Raw genomic sequence first — 12791 nt, 5'->3', positions numbered from 1 at the left:
TTGTGCCCCATTCGAAAGGTTCGTTGGAGTAATCAACAATTAATTGTTATTAAAGATTTCCAGTGATGGAAACGAAATAAAATAGTTTCACACAAATTGATAAAAGTGTGTAATTACAACCAATTGTTCTTCATTGATGAGCTTTTCTCCCAGTAGTAGATTAATTTCAAACACTATTAGGATATTCCTTGAAAAGTATGAACATTATGAATAAATACCTTGTCAAACTGGGAAACATTTGAAGAATTTTGGAATCTTTCAACAGTTATGAAGATTCCTGTATTTTCATTCACTTTTCAGTTAATTCGCGAAATTAATAGTTTGTCACACATTTATTGTGGTAAATCATTTATTTGTTAACTCGTTATTGATTGGTTTCGTTAATTTTTAAATTGTTTAATTGCCAATTCCTTAGTACCTAATTCAATAATCCGTTAATATGGCTAAAAAAGCAACTGACAGAAGAAATAAAAATTAACTTGCTATCCCGATGATTTGTCATATCATTTATTCGTGAATTTGTTAATTCGTTTATTCTTCGATTAATATTTCACTGATTTAGTGAATTCCTTCGGAAGATTATCCAGAAATTCCTCCGGAAGTTTCTCCAGGAAGTCCTTCAGAAGTTCGCTCCATGAATTCCTTCGGAAGTTCCTTCAGGAGTTCCTCCAAGAATTCCTTCTGAAGTTTCTCCAGGGATTCCTTTGGAAGTTCCTCCAGGAATTCCTTTGAAAGTTACTCCAGGAATACCTTTGGAAGCTTCTCCAGGAATTCCTTCAGAAGTTCCTCCAGGAATTCCTTCAGAAGTTCCTCCAGGAATTCCTTTGGAAGTTCCTCCAGAAATTCCTTCGGAAGTTCCTCCAAAAATTCCTTTGGAAGTTCCTCCAGGAATTCCTTCGGAAGCTCCTCCAGGTTCCTCCAGGACATCCTTCGAAAGTTCCTCCAAAAATTCCTTTGGAAGTTCCTCCAGGAATTCCTTCGGAAGTTCCTCCAGGTATTCCATCGGTTCCTCCAGGACATCCTTCGAAAGTTCCTCCAAAAATTCCTTCGGAAGTTCCTCCAGCAATTCCTTTGGAAGTTCCTCCAGGAATTCCTTCGGAAGTTCCTCCAGGAATCCTTCGAAAGTTCCTCCAAAAATTCCTTCGGAAGTTCCTCCAGGAATTCCTTCGGTTCCTCCAGGAATTCCTATGGAAGTTCCTCAAGGAATTCCTCCGGAAGTTCCTCAAGGAATTCCTTCGGAAGTTCCTCCAGGAATTCCTCCGGAAGTTCCTCCAGCAATTCCTCCGGAAGTTACTTCAGCAATTCCTCTGGAAGCTCCTCCAGGAATTCCTCTGGAATCGGAATTCCTCCGGAAGTTCCTCCAGGAATTCCTCCGGAAGTTCCTCCAGGAATTCCTCCGGAAGTTCCTCCAGGAATTCCTCCGGAAGTTCCTCCAGGAATTCCTCCGGAAGTTCCTCCAGGAATTCCTCCGGAAGTTCCTCCAGGAATTCCTCCGGAAGTTCCTCCAGGAATTCCTCCGGAAGTTCCTCCAGGAATTCCTCCGGAAGTTCCTCAGGAATTCCTCCGGAAGTTCCTCCAGGAATTCCTCGGAAGTTCCTCCAGGAATTCCTCCGGAAGTTCCTCCAGGAATTCCGGAATTCCTCCGGAGGAACTCCAGGAATTCCGGAAGTTCTTCCAGGAATTCCTCCGGAAGTTCCTCCAGGAATTCCTCCTGAAGTTCCTCGGAAGTTCCTCCGGAGGAATTCCTCCGGAAGTTCCTCAGGAATTCCCCGGAAGTTCCGGAGGAATTCCTCCGGAAGTTCCTCCAGGAATTCCTCAGGGAGGAAACTTCCGAGGAATTCCTGAGGAACTTCCGGAGGAATTCCTGGAGGAACTTCGGAGGAATTCCTCGGAGGAACTTCCGGAGGAATTCGGAGGAACTTCCGGAGGAATTCTGGAGGAACTTCCCGGAACTTCGGAATTCTCGGAGGAACTTCCGGAGGAATTCCCGGAGGAACTTCGGAGGAATTCCGGAGGAACTTCCGGAGGAATTCCGGAGGAACTTCCGGAGGAATTCCCGGAGGAACTTCCGGAGAATTCCCGGAGAACTGGAGAATTCGGAGAGGAACTTCCGGAGGAATTCGGAGGAACTTCGGAGGAATTCCCGGAGGAACTTCGGAGGAATTCGGAGGAACTTCCGGAGGAATTCCCGGAGGAACTTCCGGAGGAATTCCCGGAGGAACTTCCGGAGGAATTCCCGGAGGAACTTCCGAGGAATTCCCGGAGGAACTTCGAGGAGGAGGAGGAACTTCGAAGGAGGAGGAACTTCGAGGAATTCGGAGGAACTTCGGAGGAACTTCCGGAGGAACTTCCGGAGGAATTCCCGGAGGAACTTCCGGAGGAATTCCCGGAGGAACTTCCGGAGGAATTCCCGGAGGAACTTCCGGAGGAATTCCCGGAGGAACTTTCGAAGGAATTCCTGGAAAAACTTCCGGAGGAATTCCTGGAGGAACTTCCGGAGGAAATCCTGAAAGATCTTCCAGAGGAATTCCTGGAGGAACTTTCGAAGGAATTCCTGGAGGAACCGAAGGAATTCCTGGAGGAACTTCCGAAGGAATTCCTGGAGGAACCGAAGGAATTCCTGGAGGAACTTCCGAAGGAATTTCTGGAGGAACTTCCGAAGGAATTCCTGGAGGAACTTCTGAAGGAATTCCTGGAGTAACTTTCAAAGGAATTCCTGGAGGAACTTCCAAAGGAATCCCTGGAGAAACTTCAGAAGGTTTTCCTGAAAGATCTTCCAAAGGAATTCCTGAAGGAACTTCAGAAGGATTTCCTGAAAGATCTTCCAAAGGAATTCCTGGAGGATCTTCCGTTGGAATGCCTGAAGGAACGTTCGAAGGAATTCCTGGAGGAACTTACAAAGGGATTCCTGGAGGAACCGAAGGAATTCCTGGAGTAACATCCGAAGGAATTCCTGGAGAAACTTCCGAAGGAATTCCTGGATGAACTTCCGAAGGAAATTTTGGAGGAACTTCCGAAGGAATTCCTGGAGGAACTTCCGAAGGAATTCCTGGAGTAACCGAAGGAATTCCTGGAGGAACTTTCGAAGAAATGCCTGGAGGAACTTTTGAAGGAATTCCTGGAGGAACTTTCGAAGGAATTCCTGAAGGAACTTCCGAAGGAATTCCTGGAGGAACTTCCAAAGGAACTTTTGAAGGAACTTCCGAAGGAATTCCTGTAAGAACTTCCATAGGAATTCCTGGAGGAAATTCCAAAGGAATTCCTGGAGGAACTTCCGAAGGAATTCCTGCATGAACTTCCATAGGAATTCCTGGAGGATTTTCCTAGTGAATTCCTGGAAGAACTTCCGAAGGAATTTCTGCATGAATTTCCAAAGGAATTCCTGGAAGAACTTCCAAAATAATTCCTGGAAGAACTTCCGAAGGAACTTTTGGAGGAACTTCCGAAGGAATTCTTGGAGGAACTTTCAAAGGAATTCCTGGAGGAACTTCCAAAGGAATCCCTGGAGAAACTTCAGAAGGTTTTCCTGAAAGATCTTCCAAAGGAATTCCTGGAGGAACTTCAGAAGGATTTCCTGAAAGATCTTCCAAAGGAATTCCTGGAGGATCTTCCGTTGGAATGCCTGAAGGAACGTTCGAAGGAATTCCTGGAGGAACTTACAAAGGAATTCCTGGAGGAACCGAAGGAATTCCTGGAGTAACATCCGAAGGAATTCCTGGAGAAACTTCCGAAGGAATTCCTGGATGAACTTCCGAAGGAATTTTTGGAGGAACTTCCGAAGGAATTTCTGGAGGAACTTCCGAAGAAATGCCTGGAGGAACTTTTGAAGGAATTCCTGGAGGAACTTTCGAAGGAATTCCTGAAGGAACTTCCGAAGGAATTCCTGGAGGAACTTCCAAAGGAACTTTTGGAGGATTTTCCGAAGGAATTCTTGGAGGAACTCCTGAAGGAACTTCCGAAGGAATTCATGGAGCGAACTTCTGAAGGACTTCCTGGAGAAACTTCCGGAGGAATTTCTGGATAATCTTCCGAAGGAATTCACTAAATCAGTGAAATATTAATCGAAGAATAAACGAATTAACAAATTCACGAATAAATGATATGACAAATCATCGGGATAGCAAGTTAATTTTTATTTCTTCTGTCAGTTGCTTTTTTAGCCATATTAACGGATTATTGAATTAGGTACTAAGGAATTGGCAATTAAACAATTTAAAAATTAACGAAACCAATCAATAACGAGTTAACAAATAAATGATTTACCACAATAAATGTGTGACAAACTATTAATTTCGCGAATTAACTGAAAAGTGAATGAAAAATACAGGAATCTTCATAACTGTTGAAAGATTCCAAAATTCTTCAAATGTTTCCCAGTTTGACAAGGTATTTATTCATAATGTTCATACTTTTCAAGGAATATCCTAATAGTGTTTGAAATTAATCTACTACTGGGAGAAAAGCTCATCAATGAAGAACAATTGGTTGTAATTACACACTTTTATCAATTTGTGTGAAACTATTTTATTTCGTTTCCATCACTGGAAATCTTTAATAACAATTAATTGTTGATTACTCCAACGAACCTTTCGAATGGGGCACAAATTATTATGAAATCCCCAATGATAATTCCAATCATCCATTGAACATATCAAAAGGATAATTAAACATTAACTTTGGAAGATGGTTTGCATCGTTTCCATGTACCTACCACTTGCATACTTGTCTCCGTCGTTACATGCGAACCGCCACAGTACTAGACATCCGCGCGATGATCAAGTGTGCTGTGCGTGCTGCATAGAGACGTCAACATTAACACAGTGGTTCTACATTCGTGATTTTGTGTATTGTTAATTCAGGACACAACATGATATGTTAATACTGAAATTGCAGCGAATTGAAACGAGATAGGAAGTTGGGATCAAAGACAAAGTGGTAGAGTATTTCAAAAGGTATGTTTTGGTCAAGCATAACAGTGTACATAACTACGTATTTTATCGAAAAATAATGGAAAACCATTGAAATGAAACTAATTTTTCAAATTTTCGCTTCTCAAATGTTATTAAAAGCTGATTTTCCGTAGTTTAGAGATAGCATACATGTAGAAAATTTCATAAGCTTTCCAATGGAGATAGTAGCTTTAAGCTATGTAGCATAATTTCAGAGTTATGATCAATTTAAGGCAGTTATGTACGAAAACAGTAAAAATACGATAACTCAGTAGTCTTTGAGATTTGAGCATATGCGTAGAACAATTTTTTTCATCAAATATGATGATCTATCAGCATCCAACATATTCGCACTGAGGAACCGAACACCCTGTATATATATATATATATATATATATATATATATATATACAATTTTTGTTTTGAAGAATTTTTTTAAATATATGAACCACAGTTAATTATAATTTCCATCAAGCATCGACTAAATAGGTGACTGGTTTTATGAAAAATAATTCTTTTTGGATGATGAAAATCAGGCTTGAAAAACGGTGAAATCGTCACCATATATGGATGAAACGGACATGTTATTAAATTAGGCATAAAACATAGAATTCAGTTTAAAATTGTATGCATATCCAAGTATCTTTAAAACGCGCCTCTTGGAATGCGGTTTTATGCTATCGTAGTTTTTGTTTTAGGTGGGAATATTCGTATTTCCCAAAATATCAGAGTATTTAAGGTTCTTTTCACATATTGTGTTCGTGTTCTGATAAAGACTTGCCGTGAGGTGCGTTTGTCAACAAACAAACTCAGTTGACGACAAAGGGTATATTGTTAGGCGCTGCTCGATTATTGCTTCGATAATCCCGGAAAAAACGGTCAATGAGTATTATGTGGGAGAGAGAGACAGACCAATTCTGATTTGTGTTGTAATACAAATGCTAACCTATGGATCATGGAGGTACTAACTACGTTCCTGGAATTGAGAATTCGGCCACCCTCGTATCCAGAGGAATGGAAGACAAGGAATTGTGTATTATATGTGATGGGTGCTATCAAAATATTAGATTTTTTAAACAATTGTATTGTATAAACACATTGTATTAACTGGCGAGACGGTTTGAAAAAATCAAATGACAATAACAGCAAATATTCTCTATTTTCCGAATTTCGAGCCGGCGTTTGAACCCCTTTTTGTCCACAGGTCAAAATTGCTCTTTATTACCCCAAGGGTCGAACGGATTTGATCAATATGGAGACGCATGGTATTATGCACCCATGAAAGAAACTCATTATGTACGCAACGCGCCGTATGCATTGAAAGCATTAAATCGAACAGTGAAAACCATTCAGACCGAGATTCGAGAAACTCTGATTGATAAATTTTCTATCACTTCGTCAACATTATTATATTTTGTTGGAATTTTTTAAAGCAAAAAACATCTTCAACACTTATAGTACACGTGTCTGACCCCCATTTGCATTGAAAACTAAATTTTCAAAATGATGATTCTCAGCAGTCTTGCATCGTGATTTGCTTCTGTTTTCTGCAATCGATCACAAAATTCTTATAGTTTTTGAGACATTGGTCATAATTTTCAAAATGGACATTGTTCTGGAGATATTGTTACCGGGGTAACCTCCACTGCCTGATCGAGCCGTAAACACGACTTGCGACGTGTCAAACTTCATGAGATATTTTTGGTTCATGTTTGATAAAAATTACTATTTCGTGCTTTTTTGTCAGAATACGTATTTTCGGAGGAGATTTCGGGATGAATGAAAATTTATTTTGGGCAAATATGTCACATATGTAGTTCTTCAAACAAGAGGGTAATCAAACAGACCCGAGAAAATCATTGATTCTAAAAATACTAGCTATGATATATTATTACAGGACAAAGAGTACAACTATCGTAAAGTTTAGAGTTGGTTTCCCTTTGGAAACACCAGTCATGTTTTCCAGAACGTTCCAAAATAGTGACTGTTGTTCCCGAAACCGTGAATAAAAATATACCGTGAACGCTTTTTATAACGTGAATTATTTCTTAGAATTCCCTGGAAGGCCTCTCAATTCATACTTAAAAATCCTTGGCATGCTCTCAACATTCAGGAATGCCCCCAATTTTCGCATAATAGGCACCAAACCAATCGTCGTTCAAAGAATTCTAAAAATCAAACCAAATGCCACTAACCTGATGGTGATGATGGTGGTGGTGATGGTGATAGCCACCCTGTCGCAACGATCCGTGCATTCCGTGGCCATAGTTTTGCATCGGCTGGCGCGGATGCTGGAAGTGGGACGTTGACGTTTGGATCATCATGTCGCACAGGATATCCTCTAGATCATCGGACGAGAAAGCACTGGAAGCGGAGGCGTTCGGATCCTCCGGGGTGTCCCGGTCCTCCTGGTCGGACGAAACCGACGAGTCGGCAGAAGACGAACTTGGGCTGCTGTTGTCGCTGGTAGGGCTGGCAGCGGTGGAACCACTGGCGGCGCTGACACTGGTGGTAGCGACAGCAGCACCTAGGCACAGTTCATCAGCCGATGATTCGAGCTCCCTCTCGATTCGTTTGACCTCGGATTCCTTTTCCTCCTCTTGTTCGGCAGTGGTCTTCTTTTTTGCTGCCTCTACGGTTTCCTGCATTAAACAAACATATAATTTATTGTTGATTTTTTTCTCGCTCCCCCTCACACGTGCGCTGGCCGACGCTACCGGGTGGATGGATGGATGGCAGGCTAAAAGGTATGCCCCGAGGTACGAGCACGGTCGTCGCGTCGTCATCATCGTCCTCTTCGTTCACCTCTGGTTGAATCCAAAATTAACAGTGTAATTATGGTCGATAGTCTTGTCAGTGGTCATCGATAATTTGCTTAACCTCAGAGCATTAAACATTAACGTCAAAAATGTTCGAACCCAGATGGGGGAGGTAAGCTTCTAGCATTGACGTTCTTGCCCGTACGGTGTCCGGGTGGAATCGTTCTAGAACAGAGGCTTTCAATTGCGATACAACTGGATGGAAAAATTAATATAACAGAATTTGTCAAACTATTCCAAGTAGAAGCTACTCTTCAAAGTTTCAAATTAGAAGTTCATTTGCAAGTCTACCTTTTTAATAAATCATCAAGAATTTCAATGTTTCGAAAATTTATTAATCTAACGAGTTATCTTGAGTACTTTTGTATGATTATGTGCTGTGAGCCTTTAGTTGCGAACCTCTGGTCTCACACAATTTAACCTTCCCGCGATAGGTTCTACTAAAAGGGTAATAATTTAGGCAAATTTGCCGCCTGTGTTCTATACTCGGAATCCATTTGGGGTTGCGTCTGTTCGACCACCGTCCATCCCGTATTCGTGTGTACTGTGTAGGATGGGGGGAAGTCCTAATAGCTTAATTCCACGAGCATTTGCTTTGCTTGCGGTTTTGAAGGGGATACCAACTCACCTCGACGACTGTTTCGTGGATCAACTCCGGTAGATTGAGTCCTTCTGCGAGAAATAGGTCCGCTAACGGCGGCGTAAGTGTCGGCTCGCTGCCATCCGAGGCGTTGAGTACATATTCACCTGTGGGTTAAAGGGGAAGTAGCAAATATTGAATCAGTGTGAACTAAATGACAAACGAACGGACACACGCGCACCCCTATGGGTTGATTATTGATGCCATCAAAACGTCAATCAAACCCCTGTCAGACAGAATCAATACAGGAACTACTGGTGGAGAATATTTTTCGAATTTCGGGATGATGAATATTGTACTAAAACAGTAAATCACAATTCAACGTATTTGGTTTCCTTGTAGCCCTCCTGGAAGAGCTACCAAATGCGATTGAAATGCAAGAATTGTGTGCTACACGATACCATTATCCTAAAATTACAACTTTGTACCACAGGCAAACAGACATAATACTAGAAAAATGTTCATCGTACATTGATCATCTGGCTAATTCACACAATCATTAGTTTGCCAGGCAACCATTTATGGCGCGCCAGTCGGTTCTGCTCAAGTTTGACATTTGCTTACTACTTCCATCTGGTTCGTGGTTTTCCCAAGTTGGTAAAAACAACAGATGTCGTTTCAGGTTTGTTTCGGAATTCTAATACTACTATATAATATTAGCGGATCTTAACAAGAAATCAGATAATTTTTATGTTTGTTTTTTTTTTTAGAGAGAGGACTAGGAAGCTCTTAGACCCGTTCAGTATGAATCAATCCCAGTTTTGTCACATGCGGAATCGAAGGAATTAGAATCCACAATAATTTCTTGTGGATTCTAATTCTAGAACAGAGAATCTCCAAAGATGAGCCAGCCTAGGGCTGCAAGTCTCTTTAATAAAGATAATCAATCAATCAATTCAAGAAATTCCAATATTACTTTTGATACAACAGAAAAAGCAGAAGCATAATTTCGCCTTGATGTGACTTCCCAACAAACAATTTAAGTTGAATAAGCTGCAGAAGGCTATTTTTGGTAGAATAAGCGCTATATCAGCTTACAATGTTCATTGGGTTAGGCTTCGATTTTCATCTCAATTCCTCAAGACAGGATTAATCTCAAATAATCTTCTAAAAATAACTCTAGAATCCCTTGGAATGTTATTGACAATGTTCTTCAACCCTCTAAGACCAAAATTTATGCTTTCACTGCCCGAAAACACTTTCTTAAATCGATTTTACCTAGTCCGTTAAAATTTTCAATTTTTATAATTTTGTTTTCAAGATTGTTTATTCATGCCGAATTTTCACCACATTTAAAGTTTAAAAAGTTTCATCCAATATTGCAATATTAGAATTTTCAAAGTAATGGAATTTATTCTTTATTTTCTATGTAAAAGGTTAGATAAACATTCAAGGTTTAAAATAAAATTCTCTAATTATTTAGAATTAATTAAAACCATCTAAATTACCAAAAATTATTAATCAAAACATTATTAATCAAAAATAGTTCGAAAGCTGTTCACTCTCAGTCTTCTCATGAATTCTTTTAATTCCGCTTAGATTAATCGGTTTTCATGGGGCCCAGGATAAAGATCTTTCAATGTATGGTTTGATTCACTTGTGTATAAGTAGTGTTTTGGGCGTTCATAAATTGACGATAACAGCTCAAAGGAAATAAAATAGATGTGAGGGCAACAGAATCCACCTAATCAAATCATAGAACATCGACATGATTTCCAATTAATACATATTTAGCTTAGAAAACGATCAAAACTTAAATTTCGGTTATTTTGAAAAAAAAGTTCTTGTTTTTAATGAATCTACAATGAGGTATCCTTCAAAAATATGTTTGACCTTACAGGTCAGGAGAACTATTCGCGACCACATAAGGCTGAACACGAAAGGCTAAAACAGTAAAAATCTCACACAAGGCTAAAATAACGAAAGGCTAAAAAATCGCGAGCATCAGATTTTAATGGAAAAAAATCACATTTGACAATGAATGGGGACATATAAACAGAAATAAACAGAACTATTATTGCGACTCCTTGTTGTCTTTCGATTATGATAAAAAAAAATTCCGTGCAGCACAAGAAATTGGGAGGAAAGAAACAAGACATTATTTATTGTTCTTGATTCTTGCGTTTGGTTTCTGATTCCTGCCAAGATTATTTCTATATTTTTTACTCTTCCATCATTTTAATTGCTTGTTCCTTCTTTTTTCTTTGATCATTTACTCTACCTTAATTTTTGTATTTGGTTTTCGATTCCTGCCAAGATTATTTCTATATTTTTTATTCTTCCTACTCTTTTCTTCCTTCTTTTTTATTGCTCTTTCATTCTCTTCTCTTTGTTCGTCCGTCTTCCTTTTACCTTATTTCTTCTTTCTTCTTCGTTCCTTTTTTCTTGTTACTTCTTCTATTATCCTTATTCATTTTTTCTCCCTTCTTCCTTTGCTTCTCTTGTATCTATCTTTTTCCTTCTTTCTTCCTTCTTACAACTTTTGTCTTACTTCTTCCTTTCTTCGTTCTTCTTTCTTCTTCTTTATTATTCCCCTTTTCGTTTTCCTTCTACTTTCTTCTTTCCTTGTTCTTCTTCACTCTTTCTTATTCCTTCTTTCTTTTTTCTTCTTCTTCGTTCATCCTTCTTTCTTCTATCTTCCACCTTCTTTCTTGTTTCTTCTGCCTTATTCCTTGTCCATTCATCTTTCTCTCTTCTTCCTTCTTTCTACCTTCTTTCTTCCTGTTCTTTCTTTATTCTTTCCTGTTCATTCTTTTCTTTTATTTCTTCTTCATTCTTCCTTTCTTCTATCTTCTTCATGTTCCTTTCTACTTACTTATTTTTTTTATTTTTCTTCTTCCTTCTTCCGTCTTCCAACTACCTTCTTCATTATGTTTTCCTTCTTCCCTGTTCCTGCTTCCTCTTCTTTTTTCCTGATTCCTTTTATTTTTCCCCTCTTTCATCTTTCTTGCCTGTTCCTTTTTCTCTCTTCTTTCTTACTTATTGTTTTTCTATCTTTCTTCCACCTTTTTCCTACTTCCTTATATCTTCCTTCTTTATTCTTCCTTTCTTCTTTCTGCTATCTTCTTTCTTCTGTTTTCTTCCTTGTTCCTTATTTCTAATATTCTCTTTCTTCTTCCTTTTTTATTTCTTTCTTTTTCCTTCTTTCGCCTTTTTTCTTCTTTACTTCCTTTTATTTTATTTTTGCCCTTCTCGTATTGTATACTGAGTATACGTAAAGACCACAGACAGACATAACACTTGTGAAATTCTCATCGTTCGCTGATTTACTGATCAATTTAAATACTCATTAGTTGGCCAATCGATCACTTGTGGCGTGCGCATCGCATTTGTTCGAATTTGACGTTTCGCTCACTACCGCCATCTGATTCGTGATTTGCCCAACTTAGTGATATCAATAGATGCCGTTAGTCGGTGTACGACGACACATTTCACGAGTGAATGTTCAATCTGTCTGTTTGCCTGTGTAAAGACTATATGTTCGCTCCAAAAACAAACTTTTTATAGAAGGCCCGGAGACCCATAGTGTTATATACCCATCGACTCAGCTCGACGAATTGAGTAGATGTCTGTGTGTGCGCAAAAAACTCCCTCATTTTCGGGCACTTATCGTTAACCGATTTACTCGCAACAAGTTGCATTCGACGGGGAATCCTTTCCTATTGTTTCCTATTGCAAATCGCTCCGATTGCACTATGAGCTGAAAAGTTATGATTAAAATACATTTTTTTATAAGCAAAACCCGTACCAAAAACTCACTCATTCGATTTGCTTGCAACAAATTGCGTTCGACAGCAATTTTAACTTGCGGTAGGACGCGCTGCTATAAAGCAAGGCCATGCTGAGGGTGGCTGAGTTCGATTCCCGGTGCCGGTCTAGCCAATTTTCGGGTTGGAAATTGTCTTGACTTCCCTGGGCATAAAAGTATCATCGTGTTAGCCTCATGATATACGAATGCAAAAATGGTAACCTGGCTTAGAAACCTCGCAGTTAATAACTGTGGAAGTGCTTAATGAACACTAAGCTGCGAGGCGGCTCTGTCCCAGTGTAGGAATGAAATGCCAATAAGAAGAAGAAGAAGCAATTTTATCAATGCGTATAAAAAAAGTGAAAAATAAATTCTTTTCACCTATTAGTGTTACTGCTGCAGCTGGCGACCCACCCCTTTGGGTAACTATGTTTTATACAATTTGTATCATTATTATCGAAAGATGAAAATTTTATTTGAGTGACAGTACTTAATTAGAATTGATTTATTGGCATATATCGGTGAGTACAACAAGAAATTTTGTTCCAATTTCTTTTATTTTAGTAACTAATTTATCACGTTGTATAACAACCGCTGTTTTTAAAAATTGCTGTAATAGAATACTGATACTATCT

At 39.3% G+C, this 12791-nt stretch overlaps 1 protein-coding gene across 9 annotated transcripts in view; it reads right to left on the bottom strand.

Annotated features, from left to right (window-relative positions):
- Window positions 1-12791, bottom strand: part of LOC134222039 (segmentation protein cap'n'collar) — a 309662-nt gene that overhangs the window by 91714 nt on the left and 205157 nt on the right. For all 9 annotated transcript variants that reach the window (XM_062701196.1, XM_062701206.1, XM_062701201.1 and 6 more), the window contains 2 exons: window positions 8397-8515; window positions 7145-7591 (listed from right to left, as the gene is read on the bottom strand). In XM_062701196.1, coding sequence (XP_062557180.1) covers window positions 7145-7591; window positions 8397-8515 — 566 coding nt within the window. The remainder of the gene's footprint in view (window positions 1-7144; window positions 7592-8396; window positions 8516-12791) is intronic.

Source organism: Armigeres subalbatus, chromosome 1 (genome assembly GCF_024139115.2).
Source record: "Armigeres subalbatus isolate Guangzhou_Male chromosome 1, GZ_Asu_2, whole genome shotgun sequence".
NCBI classification, from domain to species: Eukaryota; Metazoa; Arthropoda; class Insecta; order Diptera; family Culicidae; genus Armigeres; species Armigeres subalbatus.
Note: the sequence above shows the minus strand (reverse complement) of the source record. Positions and strands in the feature narration are given on the sequence as shown.